General features: G+C 37.9%; 1 protein-coding gene and 1 long non-coding RNA gene across 3 annotated transcripts in view; one reads left to right on the top strand and one right to left on the bottom strand.

The window, feature by feature from the left end:
• The window catches only part of RFX8 (regulatory factor X8), a 32200-nt gene extending 17417 nt beyond the window's left edge, over positions 1 to 14783 (top strand). For both annotated transcript variants that reach the window (XM_030278608.4, XM_030278599.4), the window contains exons 11-16: positions 483 to 541; positions 3654 to 3810; positions 5404 to 5498; positions 6685 to 6799; positions 10341 to 10628; positions 14469 to 14783. In XM_030278608.4, the coding sequence (XP_030134468.4) occupies positions 483 to 541; positions 3654 to 3810; positions 5404 to 5498; positions 6685 to 6799; positions 10341 to 10628; positions 14469 to 14515 (761 nt within the window). In that variant the 3' untranslated portion in view covers positions 14516 to 14783. The remainder of the gene's footprint in view (positions 1 to 482; positions 542 to 3653; positions 3811 to 5403; positions 5499 to 6684; positions 6800 to 10340; positions 10629 to 14468) is intronic.
• LOC140684611 (uncharacterized) lies at positions 3804 to 10098 on the bottom strand. The gene is made up of 2 exons (XR_012057101.1): positions 8095 to 10098; positions 3804 to 3943 (listed from the first exon to the last, which is right to left on the bottom strand). It is a non-coding gene; the product is annotated as an uncharacterized lncRNA (long non-coding RNA).
• Positions 14784 to 15192: the final 409 nt, after the last annotated feature.

Genomic DNA, 15192 nt, shown 5'->3' with positions numbered 1-15192 from the left:
TCCTAATTACATACAACACATTGTAAACAGGATAAAAGTAGAACAAAATAAACCAACTTGTATCAACAATGCTGTAGAATTATAGATGCATAAAGGTCAAAATGTAAACTATATAAACAAAATACAGCAAGTTTACATTAACATTACTTTCATTCACCTGAAACTGTACAAGTAAAAGAGCATTAGTCTTAATTTGGAAGTATTAAATGTAAGAAAATATTAAAAGACATTTTCCTGCACATCATGGATTAATAAATTCACCGTGAAGGAAGAGTGGTGAGCTGGGCAGCTTCTTGCAAGCTTTGACAGCAAGGGTCCCCAGCCCATCCAATAATGCTGGCTCAGTGCCCCTGCTGTGCCGCCCATTACCCTCTATATCTCCCGATGGGAACTACTTTCTAACTTAAAAGATGTCTTCATTAATGTATTTTAGACTGTAAAATATTAATGATATGAAACACCTGCCTCTTCTTCTTTAACAGAAGCTAAAGAGTTTGTAAAAAGGCTCAGGAGACAGACAGACCTTTGCAACATGGTCAAGGTATGTTCCAGAATTCATGAAAAAAAATCCTGCTGGGAATCTCATTCCTGTGAGCTGTCTGCACTATTTTTGAAATATTCCATTGTAGAACAAGTGCAGCAGCATGGATGTTCTTAACTGAAGACCGGCCATGTCATGCTCACTTAAGCATGCTGAGGGGACATTTTCCTCCCTCTGGATTCTTCTGAAAGCCTCTGAGATACAGTTGATGGTAGGCCATGGAGAGGAGAGCATGGTAGTAGGAAGGGTCAGATGACAGCTTCCATTATCTTTGCCCATCCACGCCAAAGTCAGTCAAGAGCATATGCTGGAGCATTCTTTCCATTGGTGTCCTTGGATCATTCCAAATCCTTGGCTTTTGAGGTGGTCTGTGCTATAACAGAAAAAGGAAGATCGCAAATAGGGAAGACAGCAAGAGAGAAGAGGGGATATATTCCCTCCTTCAAACAAGTACAAGATTTTCCCAACCTGCCATCTGATTTGAATTGTTACTCAGATGGAAGGGAAGCAGGGCAAATGAGGGAGGGACGGGAGGAACTGCAACTTCTTGGGCCACTAAATATAGCTTTTCTTTATGGGAAAACTTCATCACCAGCAGGAAACAAAACACTTCCTCCTCTTGCTTTAAAAAAAAAAAAAAGAAAAAATTGTAAAAAAAAAAAAAAACAAACCAAAAAAAAGCACAGACATGCATAAAGGTGCTTACACACACAAAAAGTTGACTTCCATGAAGTACTGCTGAGCACTCACATTTCCACTAACTGCAGCAGCCCTTGGAAATACTAGTATCTGAAAATCTCAATTTTATGTGCTTCTAAACAGATCTTATGCATAGAAGAGCATGATCCAGCACGATCACGAGCGTCACCTATTCCCAGACATATGTATTTAATTTGCATACTCAGGCTTCAAATCATCCTTCTTGTTTTCAAGCCATGACGTCAAAGGGCTGGTTGTAGCTCTTTCAGTCTTCCTTGTCTATTCTTAATGTGTGGAAAAGCTGCAGAATCAAAACTGGATTTACACCCTCAAGATTTAGGGCAAGAGAATTGCAGCAATTGGAAGAAGTTCTCTAGAAGAAGCCTCTGGGTGCTCTAAATCTCTTTTACACTGTTTAACCCACACAAATTGAACACAGCAGACCTGAGAATCGGGGTCAAATTTACACTTCTAACGTTCACAAGTAAATGTTTGTACCTTCTCTAGAGCCTCTTCAAAACACAAGGGAAAACTAAGAGTTTTACTGTCTTGATATTTTGGGGTAGTGAGTTCCAAGGTTTAATTATTTGTTGTATGAAAAAATACTTTCTTTCATTATTTTAAAATTTCTACCCTGCTTCAAGCAATTCTTCCTGCAAACCTGCATCACATCCTGCCTCAGTTATTTCTCTCTAAAGGTGAAGTTTATCTCATCTTCTCACATAGGAGTAATTTGATATTTCTAGTCAGCCTTCTCAGTTTTCTGTCTAAAATGCATCTGGAATTTCATCTAAAGACTGATGGTCAGAGCAGGCCAGAGTGCTCCTGATGAGAAGTGCTACACAGGCACTGTGCATCTGCAACCTCTGAATGCTGTAACCACACCATCCCTTGTGGAGTACTTCACAATAATTCAGCCACCTGGAGAGAAAGTAAGAACAATTTTGGCAGGGTCAGCATTCAAAAGAAAAAAGGTAACTTTCCCACCCTGTGTAGATAAAGCAGGCTGACAGCTGGTACTTCCTGGACATGTAGAAATAATTAGAGCATAAAAAGGTGCAAATTCCCTGTGAGAAAAGAATGTGAATATGATGCTTGTCATTTTCTGGGTTGTCTCTGGTAAGTTGTATTTGAGTGTTGAGAGGGCTGTCTCTGAGTCATTTTGGAGATTCATGTTTAGCATGGTAAAATGCAATGTCTAAAGGGATCAGTCTAAAGTGTTGGGGCATGGAGTTAGGTATTAACAGCCTACTGAAGATACAAGACACAAAGTTCCCAGCCTTTGTGTCTTGTATTCTTTTTGCAGGCTCTTTTTCTGTCACTGGAAAATCCAAGTCAAATAAGAAGAATGCCTTTGTCTTTAATTTATATTAAGGAATTGCTAAGCGAGAATCAGATTGGGTTTGGTATTTGAAAAAAAGTTAGCAGTGTGATGAATAATAGCTGTATTGATAATTTTTGCAAATAAATGGTCAGCTGCATTCATTGCTGCTTGTGGGGTCATGTTAAGCACCTGGTGAATGGAATTTGTTAAAACATGTATGAATCCTGAAGTTTTCTGGAATTTTACATACCATATTTTTCCACTGAAAAGCCCAACTGGACAAGGGTTATTCACAGAAAAGCCTGAAGTCCAAAAAATGCTTTAGGATCTTACTGATTTCAGTCTAAGAGACTAAAAGTAGTTGTTAACAAAATTTAATGGACTCAGATTTAGTTACCTTGACTTGTTTTAATTGTTTCATCAAGAATCTTAAGGAATATTGTGTGATATAACCACTAATTTTAAAAAGTGAAGAGATTATGATAAGTGGTAGTCTGAAAATTGTTTGCAATATCTCTGTGAATAATAGTTTTTGAGACAAATAGATTCATTCACAAATGACGCATAAGCAGATAAATGGGATGAAATACCAACTAATACTGTTTTAACTAATACCATATTTCTAATGTTATTTTTACTTTCTCAAAGGCTTGACCAACTTGAGAAAACTTGCAACAATTAAATTGCAATATGAATTAAGGACAGATAACACTGAAGGAAAGTAATTCCTGATACACCATTCCAAAATAGACAAAATATCATTATTCAGTGTAATTATAATAACTCTAGGCATAGCCAATTGCCCAGGCAATTGCCCAGATAATTCAAGTATGTTAGCCTTGTCTGCTCCACCACAGACAACACAGAGCATCATTGAAAAGGACATCTCTCAGAAAAAAACTCTCTTGAAGACAATTTTAGATTTATCTCCTTTGATCCTATACCCACCCCCCACACCCTCAGTTTGGAGACTGGTCATATGAAGTCTAGTATTGAATAAGGGAAGCTTTCCTTTTTCAATTCCCTTATTTGGCTGAGTTAAGAGCTTGAGAAAATGAAAGGCATTAACTGTTTTTTTATTTTCTGCAGACAGTAAGAGCACTCTTGAACAACAACAGCACAGTCACTGTTCTGCGATCAGGCTTGCATGCCATCTTCAAAGAGAAATCTCTGGATGTGACTAAGGACCTCTTTCAAGAGAAGTCTAGGAATCCAAAGAAACGGCAGAGAAACATACAATTAAAATGTAATTAATTTTTTGTATTTATTGTCTTTCCTCTTAAGCACCAGCTTGTCATTGTGGAAGGTCCAGCATTTCCTCTTGTTGATTCCTGACATCTGTCTTACTGGGGATTACAGTCTTCCTGTAACCTGAAGGGCTAGAAAAGAGACAGTAAAATTGAGAATTGAGCATGAGGCAATATCCTCCTAACTTTAAAGGTTAAGAATTAAAGGCTTTTGGTTCTGACTCACTTAAAGCTTTTTGTGACAGCAGGAGTGGGGTTTGTGTTACTGAATTATGTATTTCCTAGAAGAAGGTTGACAAGCAGGGATATTTTTTCATAGTTTCTTTTGACAGGAAAGATGTTTTCAATCATTGCATTTTCTTCTGTTATTAGTTGAAGCACACAAAATCAGTTCTTGTGGCCAAATTTAAAATACTGAATGCTGAATTGGACAAGGCCTTTTAGCTTTGGTGTCCTTTTGCTGTATTGTGGCCTGTGGGATCAATGTTGTGCTGTGAACAATAAAATACACAGTTTGTGTGCAGCTGTGACATAATGATTTGATGGATTCATGAAAAGGAATAGAATGACAACTTAATTTTTAGATTAATGGTCTGCCATTTAAAATATTAGGAAGAGATAGGCAAGTTGGACTAGGCTGTGCACAGAACTAACTGGTGGAACCTCAGCTCTTTGTTCCTGGTCCATCACCGACTCATGCACTGACAAGGGATTTGTCACAGGCTTTCTGTGACTGCTTTCAGTAGGGATAACAACTTGCCTGCTTTACAGAACCATCAGGAGAACCATTTCAATAATATACATATACATATACTATACATATACATATACATATACATATACATATACATATACATACTAAACCCAAAACCACTGCATAGAACACTTATTACATTTTTTGTCGATGGTCTTAGTCTTCCCAAGGTGGTTTTATTGAATTCTCTGTTTTCATAGCTTTTCCAAACTGTCATTTGTAATAATCAAGGTTTCACTGAACTTATCCATATGCTTTCTTGAAGGAAGAGGTCTCAATTAGAAGGGTATAAATTCAGGGAGGTGCAATTTACCTTTTGGCATTGGGTGGTAGGTGCTAAACTTTTGGTGAAACAATTGCACTGATATGTGGCAACATTATCCATATTTCTATTGGTCTATAGAATATTCTTCATTTTCTGATATTGTTTTAAATTTTTTTCTCCCTTCAACAGCCCGACCTTTTTTCCCTCCATTCAACAGCCAGATATTTTTTTCTCAACCACATAAAATCTCAGATAAATAAGTTAGCATTGCCTCTAACCAAATTCCAGCTTTCACATTGGAGCTGTTTTTTCTTGCCACTTTTGCCATGATGACTAGGTCAATGCAGATATATTGCAAATGGACATAAACATGAATTCTGACTGATTTGAAAATAGGGTATTATTCCTCACTAAAGAAATGGTATATTAATCAAAATGCTAGGAACAGATGTCTTAATCTATTTTAAGGTAAAGATAAAAGAAAGAAAAAAAAAAGCAAGCTTAAAACTGCAGAAACAAACCAAAAAGCAGGCCAATCACTTCAAATAATGATCTCCCATCTGTGTTTCACAGGTTTGAAAAACTTCATTTCTTCACTGGCATCTTCCACAGATATTCAGGATCTCCTGAGCTGTTTGTCTTCAGATCTCCAGACTTTTGTTATTAAGGTATAAAATTAATAATTTCAGAATAGAAGGAGCGATCACATCATTTATCCTGCTACATGCTGACTGTCACTAGTCTGCACATTGCACACTAGCAACCTGACCAGACTGCAGATTTGCATAAATAAAATTTAGGCATGCTGTGGAAAAAGGGAGAATTAATTGACATACAAAAATTCCATCTGTGCAAACAACTACAAGCATATTTATGTGCACATATCCACTCTAGTGGTTTCAGTATCTGCTCTCATTTCATAGACACATATTATCATAGTCCCTAATAAAACCAAAATTCAGAAGTAATATGTTGGTATAAATGAAGAGAACACTTCATGGTTCCTTACATCCTTGTTTCACCAAACTATTGACTTTTAGCAAGTACTAAGAATTTATAGTAGAAAGTTTCTAGCTCTTGTGAAAGATTCAAGTATGACCATCCTCACCTGATGGTGATTCAAGTGATATGCACCTTTCAAAGGTGATATGCACCTTTCAATAGATTACCAATTCTACCACCCCTCTACCTTCACTGACTCACAATTTGTGTCACCATGTTGGTACTACTGCTGCATTTGTTTGGTTACCATAACAATTAACTTGGGTTTGGGTGGTACTTAGTGTTTGGGATTTTTCCTCCTTTCTGAAGAAGCAGACTAAACTGTGTTTACTTGGCTTAATTATTTACTCTTATTTTTTTCTTTTTAAATGAAGAATAATACTTTGCAATTATGTAGTACCTCCATCTTACATAACCCTTAGCTACATCATGGGATAGCATAGAGAAGATGGAGTGGGACTTTTCCTGGGGGTTCACAGTTATAGACCATAAGGCAATAAACACAAGTTACAGCAAAGAAAACTTACAATAGATACAAAGAATAAAAATTACCATTAGAATAATTAAGCATAGGAAGAGGTTATCTAGAAAGGCTGTAGAATTTTTATCCAGGATATATTCAGAATTTGGCTGGAAAAGGCCTGAACTAAGCTGGCCATGCTTTGGACAAGAGATCAGAATAGGTAATATCCAAAGATGTCTTTTAACCTAAGACATTTTAGGATTCTAATAGAAAAACATGCTTGTTGCTTTTTTCACGTTTGCAGTTTGTTCAGGGAAAATGGTCTGTCACACAGAAAGGAATTCTTTTAACCAACTTTATCATAAACAATTTTTCTTCTTTATCTGCAGCCAAGCAAAAATAAAGAGGCATTTAAAGAGCAGGCATCAGATTTCATGTTGAAATGGAGCCTCCTACTGAGCAATGTAGGCAAGATTCTGACCATCAACAGGACAGAGAGTTTTGGTAAATAGGATCTTTGTGGCTCTAATTTGATATGCCCCATTTTGACCTGAGATGGCAGAGGCAACAGATCCAAAAGTACCTAAAGGGGCCAATAAGAGCTGGTGATATAGTGACTGGACGATGGGGAATGGCTTTAAACTGAAAGAGAGCAGGTATAGACTGGATATTAGGAAAAAATTCTTTACTGTGAGGGTCATGAGGCACTGGAACAGGTTGCCCAGAGAAGCTGTGGATGCCCCATCACTGGAAGTGGTCAAAGCCAGGTTGGATGGGGCGTTGAGCAATCTCTGGAAAATGCATGGCAGGGGGTGGGCACCCAGGTGATGTGGCTAGACAGGTCAGGGAAATGAAATTCTTAGATTTTGACCAAACCAGTTCTCTGAGCAAAACTGTAGGATGAGCATAAGAGAGGAGAGTAGGAGCTTGCAGCTTAGATGGCAGGAAAGCCAGGACTCCCTCTTTTGGCAGAAGTTGTAGTTTGTGGGGAAACAGGGAACAGGGCCTGTTCCTCCAGAGGTGAGAGCCTCTGCTTTCCTCCATACAAGAGCTGCACTCCACAGCAAAATTATTTGATGGAAATCTGGGGCCACTAATATTCCAAACCGTAAGCATTCCAAGCATCTGAAGTTATGGCTCTGAGTCCCCCAGGTTCTTTCTATATAATACAGACAGAGCAGAGCCACTGTAATAACTAAATGCCAAAAAAGTAGTTACTTTCTCTGACAACAGATATACGTTCTTCTTATTTTTGTCTTACACTGACCTAAGTTCTTGTCTAGACATCAGGACACCTGTTGAAGGTATTAAACTGACTGAAAAATAGCCACTTCTTTAGCTGGGTTATTTTTCTCTCTGTCTTAAGGCTCTGAGCTGTCAAACATCAAATCCATCATACAGCAGTGCAAGGTGGGAGAAGGGAAGGAACTGTGCAGTTGTGTTCACTCAAAGAGGCTTGAAATGATACAAACATGTCTTAAATCAGTCCCATCTCTACTCCAATTGCCTTTCTCTTCACTTGCAGCACCTTGCAAAGGTGCCATTTCTGCAGAAATGTACTGTCTCCCGTGAGTTGCATCTAATCCCAAACTGTATGAAATGCCTTTTAGATTTTCAAAGGAGTACCTTCATATTTTTAACTCTTCTTCTGTTGGATGCAACTTCATACAAATAGCCAAAGAAAACCTCATTATTTTCTTTGAAATACCCCTTCAAAACCATGCTTTCATGTTTGCTATAAATACATAGTAAATGTGTATGTCAAGGTTGTTGCCTTTTGTGTTTTTCAGTATTCTTACCCCATTAATGTCTGTGCTTATGCATGTATGAACACATTCTTCTTCTGCATCAAGCTGCTGCCTTTTGCCTTCTCTTTACTTGTAAACTGTCTGGAGCAGGATCAGAGATTTGTTCTGTGTCTGCAGGGAACATAACACAGTAGGGTCCATCAGCTGCTGCATTACAGTAAGAGTAAAATAATCAGTTCTTTCTCTCTCTCTCCAGAGGAGTTCTGCACAAAACTCTCCAATGTTACATGCAATATTTTTGGCAATGAATAAATTGAAAATGCATTCCAAGAACTGCATTGAAAGTATGTTTATTGAAATTCCCCATGATGATGAAATCCTCTCCCCTCTTTTCACCACAAGAAGAGTTTAATGAATTGCCTCCGTGTTCTGCAGTTGTGTGGATGGATGGGATACAATGAATGGAGCACATTTCTTGGTCTGCTGAGACTTTGTTAAATAAAATACAAATTACATTTTCACTGATTTTATGACAGTTTTCCTACTCTACTTCAATAACACTAAAATGGAATTTATTTCAAATATGACAGAGTTAAAACTATTTTTTAATATTTTGCCATGATGCTTCAATAATTATCTTCTTTTTTTACTCCTTGAGATGTTGTATTTGAGCTATCAATGTCCTTTTTTTTTTTTGATTTTTTTTTTTTTTTGCATATTTCTATTCCTTTAGAACACTGAGTTTTAGCAGACAGGCTGAAGCAGTTCTGTTAACAAGCCATCTGGTGTAAAAGTTCTGTACTTGGGAACACTGCTTTCCAGAAATGTCTTAAATCTCAGCATTTCTTCAAAACATGAACTATGTAGCATCCTCACTGAGGAAACACAATTACCTGGGGAAATGTGTGTCATGTTAATCCAGCAACCAAAACAACTCTTACTTCTGACTTGACCTCTTGCCTTCTATCTGGCCACATCCAACAGACATAATACACTGGCATACTCACACCTCTCAATTTAGGATTGACTTTCACCCTTTTCCAGCCCAGCCCCTGCTTGGGTGATACCCAAGTGAGATCAGAGGAGCTCTGCAGTTACCCCTGCTGTAAGGCAGCAGGGAGCAAGTGTGCTAGAGCATTCAGGGCATATGGGGCCTCTACAGCTCCTTCAGCTCCATCTCCTTTCTAGAAAGTGTGCCTCTACACACCTCCCTCATAGAGTTTCATGTCAGCTCTCACACCTCTGTTGCCTTCCAAGGCATTCAAGGATGTACTGCCAAGCCATGGGGACTGAGGGCAGTGAGCTGTGCACTCCTCTTCTGCAAGCAAGTTGCTTCAACCTGGTTCCTCTTGAGAACTGTGTTCCTCTGTATTATCCCAAAAGACAACTGGAGTGGTAGCTTTGGCTTCATGCTTACTCTTCTTCTTAAAGAATATATTGAAAACACGTGTAAGAGTGTTAGAAACACTCTTGAACTACTATTAACAAATCTATATAGTTTCAACTCCAACTATAAAAATCCCTTTCTTTGTTCCATAGGTAAATAAGTACTTCCTCCTACTTTTCTAGTTTAAAGATCCTCAAAAGGATGAACAGCAGAAACAGCAGCTTCTTAGACACATATCAAAAGAGAGTATTTTTCATTTTTAAAGCTCTGTAAATGGTGGTCATTAATATAAATTGTGATATCTCCTTGTTGATGTCCATATAAACTAGTTTGTGGGATGCAGAGGTTATAAATTATTTGATGAATTCCTATGCAGATTTATGGCATGGAAGTTGTACTCTTTTACAGTAAGGGCTTTCAACCAAGGTATGATTCAAAAGTCAATGGCCTCATTGAGTCTCTCTTGGCTTTTATCACTTATGGTCCAAGCTGCAAGGTGGGCCATTTAATGTCATAGATACAACACACACAGATGACTGTAGGAGGTTTTGCTTGGGAAGAGGTGGAATGATTTATCTATCTGAGGGGAGAATGGGGGTAATACATGGTTATTGATAAGTCTTGTAGTAGAAGTGAATGTGGAGGAGAAACTTGAACAGGAAAGTGAATGAACACAACTTCCCTCTCTAGTTAAATAAGGGGAAAAATTGCATATGTTTAAAATTAGCAGTGGTACTTGTTTTTCTGGGATATTTGGAAGTACATAATTTTTTAATTACTGTTTGATGAGTGCTAGTCCATTACTTTGTATAGCCTATTACTATAATGAAGCCCTCCAAAAAAGAACACATAATAAAGATATGCAAATTAAGAGATTGCCATAATTATCTTTGTTTTTCTTTAAACCTAGGATCCTGGCTTTTGTTGAATATGCTACTTGTTGATTTTGCGGCTCACATTTTCCAGTCCTATATAGAAGACGATAAAGAAGAAGGAAATGCCTTGGTTGCAAAGCAAAATGAGGTCCCTGTTCTGTGTGTTTACGAGCCCAGCCATCTCTCAGCCTGTTTTGCTGAGGAGGAACCTCAAGCCAGTGCTCCACAGACAGTTCTTATGATGCAGAACCAGAATAACTTCGGATTAAGCAATGCTTTCCAGAGTTCTGAGTTGTTTGGTGAACACAGCCACAGTCAGCAAGGTGAAATTAACATTTAGTTAAAAGAAAATGATGGGAAAAATGTTATGGATTGGGCAAATTAGGACAAACTGGGAGGTGTGTGGCTGTTTGGGGTATTTTCTGCATGTAAAGTAGAACTAATGAAATCTAGATTTGCATGGAGCTGTGTCCAATGTCACTGAAACCTCAACCCACAGAGCATCCACCACATCCTGTCCCCACCCCACAATTATATCAAGGGATTGTAATCTCAACATCACCCACCTCCCCAGGACCACAGGTTCCTAATTCTTTCCTTAGGTTTCCAGCAGACCTCTGGAGCTGCTTCTGATTCTCCAAGTGTTGTCTAAGGAAGAGCAGTGCTGTTCTGATGGGTTGGGGCAGGCCATGGGCTAGCTGACAGACTGCATGGATCTATTGATCAAAAAAGAGAGTGCACAGTATGGTCTTTCCTCACTTTTGGAAGCACTGAGAGGCTCTCTTCCCTCCAATTATCTGTTACTTTTATCAAAAGATATTAAATATCTTCAGAAATATGAAATCCCTGAGACCCTTCTGCTCTACCAGATTTTCTTGCAGTCAGCCACTGCTCCAAACTTACTAGCATAAGGTGTGACATGCAGGTAGAAAACAAGATAGGCTCTAAGTCTTCTAGAATACAAGGCTAAAATACAAGAACACGTGGAAATGTGAATCAAGCCTCTGTGGTTAATGCAAGTGATGAATTAGACATTCAGCTGTTTTCATATTTCTATTCCATGCAGTAAAATTACTTGTCTTATGTCACAGAGAACATTGTGTTTCCCATAAAACTGTGAAAGAAAGATGTTAATGGCACCAAGACTCACAGAGAAAACAACATTTTTGGGGTGACACTACTATAGTTATTTTATTCCCAAGAGGTATTCAGTTTCCATACAGTAGGACAGGAGTGGAAATTGACTGGTTTACAAATATCTTTATTAATTATAAGGCCCTGTAAGGGACCCTAATTTTTTTAAAGTATACTAAGACTAGCTCAGCAAAGAAAACTGGAGGGGAGAAAGCAGGTACAGAGGACAAACCAAGGATAATTTATATGTATGATGGGCATGTTTGACAGCTTTTGTTATTTTTCAAATGTGAAATAAAGACCCATTCTGCCATGCCACCTTTATGTCAAAACATAAACTGTGCTGGGTACTGACAATTTGCAAGAGAGCTCTAAATCAGCGATAGTCAGAAATGAGGAAATGAACCACTAGAAATTTTGTTCAATATCTCCCCATTTCCGATGTTCTTCACTGTGCTGCATTTTGTGTGTCCTATGCCCATTGCAATGCTTTTTGCACAAGTCATCAGACAAGGGCTTGACCCAGGTTTGGTCTGTGTAAGTGATGTGCTCATAAATATGTACCAGTTTTGAATTTTTTGTACCTGATCACAAGAACAGAGCAAGGCTGATTAGAGTGAGGCATGAAGAATCATCTCTTTCAGAATAAGAGGGGAAGAGTGTAAAATGTGAAATGAGGAGTATGAGGACTTGGGAGAAGGTGTGGATGAGGGAAGAACATAGTGAATGACTGAGAAAGTGTAGCAGTTTAGACATCAAATAACCCATCAGATGATGGATTCTACCAATCCATGTACAAGATGCTAATAACTGGGATGAAAAAGATATATTCTAGTAAGCACTTGTTATGGTTGTGGTTCAAGTGCTTAAAGTTTGTGAGGGAGTCGAAAAACTTGAACCTGCAGCTCAAAAGGGCTTCAGGAGCTGTGAGAGAGTGAGTGAACACTTCTGTCCATTCATGTTCTTCAGATGGGTGGTGCTCCTGCCTTGACCATTGCAGATTCTTTCTTTTGTATATCAACACTGATGTCATGGGTTGCTGAAAAACACAGTTGCCAAAAGCATCTCTATCACCCACTGCTTTGTTTGTATTGTCATCTCTGTAGATCCTCTGACAAGATTTTCATTGCATAAGGATTTTTGTTCTGTGACTTTTGACCACCAAAAATCATCATCATGCTTCCAAGGAACCATCTGTCCCTGCTCTTGACTGTGACCCCTTTGGCCACAGGCTATTCTGTTAGGTATCTAAACCCTCAGCAGCCATAGCAGCATCCACCAGCCCCACTGCTGTTTCCTGGACCACATTTCTGCTGCCTGACATATCGCTCAGGCTTATTTCATAATTTTTGCTTTAAATTCCTTCACCTTAGGCAGGCTTGGCAGCTTTCTGCAACCCAGAGCTTTTCATCAGTTCCCATCCTCCACTCCCTGCATTGCCAGCATCACACAGCCTCCATAGTTTTTAATCTTGTCCCACAAGGCATTTCTATGCCTTCTCTACAGCCTGTTACGCTGTGGAAAAAAAAAAAAATCTGTTCATCGCACCTCCCCACTCAGCTCATTGAAATTAGTGCTAACCACTCGGTCCTGCTACAAAACCCTGGAAAAATATGAGGGAAAACTGGTAACATAAATCAGAAAAGAATCTCCCAACCTTACCCTGATATCAGCAGCACCAATATGTGTGGCTTAGCAGATCCCTTCCTGATCTTTTAGTTGTCACCTTTATTCTTCCTCTTCCTTCTCCATCTGTTTCTAGTCTTCCATTCCTAGTTGGTGCTGAATATAAATTAGCCTTCTCAGCAGGGAGACCATCTTTTCCCATTTATTTTGAACAGCACAGTACATTTATGAATCTTATGTTTAAATATAATTTAAATAATTAATACATAGAATTAATACATAGAGTTAATACTCTGGAAAACAGAATACATTCCAGGTTGGTGGCATCTCCCAAGGAAAACATTGGTTTTAATACGAAAAAAAAAACATAGAGGGCAGAGGGAAAGATAGTAGAAGATTTGTACACACTGTCTTAGCAGGGAAGTGTGGCAGATAAAATTCTATAGACACAAACACATAGAATATGAACTGAAAATTGATTAAATCAGTTGCAGTAACAGAGATACTCTGGACAAGCCATAATCTCTAAAAGTGCAGCTCAGAGAGAATTGGCCAGATCTTTATTCCTTATCACAGAGTGTGCAGTTGCTTTCTCTCAGCTTGAATAGCATCTTTTTTTTCATCTAGCAAATCTCATTCTAGGTTTCTGGTTTTTTTTTCACACGCTACCAAATTAAAATCCTATTAAGCAGCACACCTGCAGCGGGATCATCTGTAGAGCACTGTGCTGTAGCTTTTAATCCAATTCTACACCTTCATAACATACAATATACTGCAAATCAGGGCATGAAGAGACTGAGGGTATGCTATTCCTAGCTCTGTTGGCAGAAAGCTAATCAAGCACTTTGATTTGTTAAAAAGGGAGAAAAAAATAGGACATAGTTAACTACTTGACTTATAGGAATGGTAAGTGTTCATCTGAGTGGTCTGTATAAACCAGGATACAGAGATCAAGTGAAATTATTAACTAAAATGATCAAAAAATGAGAGGAAAATCATGACCCTGATTGAATTCAGTGTCAAAACTTCTGCTGACTTTAAGAAAGCCAGAATTTCAGCATGAAAATCAGCCCCCACAGGAGAGAGGCTGAGACTGTGTGTCAGCTGTAAGCCCTTCTATTAATTTTCAAAATAAATAAAGTGTGAGAAGTGTGAATGATGTATTCAAAGGGGATATGCCCTTCTGTCAGACCTTTACCATCCTATGATGAACCCCACTGTGTGCTTCCTCTTGTTGGGTTTATTTGATGTAAAATAAGGCTGGATATCTATAAAATACCTCAGGTTCAGCAAGTAAGAATACAGAAGACTTTTTTGAAAGGAGGGAGAAACATGAAGGGAGAAACAAATAATTTACAATTCCTACAGTCAAAACATTTCCATATTTCTTTTCTAATTTTCAGCATATCCAGGTAATTTAAGAAGAGAAAATTATTATATCAAGTACTAAGTTGGATCTTCAAGTTGGAAAAGAAACATTTCTTACTCAAAAAGATTAATTTCTATTTCTTTGCCTCCAATGAACAGCAAATCTTCAGAGAAAAGCATCCTAGCTGTAGTATTCTAAATGATATGCCATTCTTACTTTTTGATGAAAGTTTAAGAAATACCGTTTTCATTCTCTTAAGTGTAAACTGGGCTAGCAATGCAATTATTTTAAGTTGTCACGTGATTTGATTGAAAATAATTTGAATAAATCTTCAGAAGATAAAGGTGAAGTACTTGTGGCTTGGTTTATGTATTTCTTGTATATTTTTGTTGTCAGTAAAGCTGAAGACCTACCTGAGGTAATCATGGTAAATTATCTGGAAGCTACAGGATAAATGAATGACCCTGTGTTAATGCTGCCTTGTGTCTACAGTGCTGAATTTAAAATTTATATTTATTGAATATAAAACCTAGTACTAATTCCTGTCTTTAGAAATTCCTGCTTTGTTTACCATTTCTGCAGGATACAAGAGTCAATATCTCACATATAATTCTATTAACCAAAATAAAATAGGCTGCATATTATGTTACTATTTTATTATGTTTAAAACTAGGTTGTTTGGGCTTGTTCTGTAAGTAAAATAAAACAAATACATTTATTAAGAGAAACCCTGGCATAAATTCATAGAAAATAGTAAA

This window comes from Taeniopygia guttata, chromosome 1 (genome assembly GCF_048771995.1).
Source record: "Taeniopygia guttata chromosome 1, bTaeGut7.mat, whole genome shotgun sequence".
Lineage (NCBI taxonomy): Eukaryota > Metazoa > Chordata > Aves > Passeriformes > Estrildidae > Taeniopygia > Taeniopygia guttata.
Note: the sequence above shows the minus strand (reverse complement) of the source record. Positions and strands in the feature narration are given on the sequence as shown.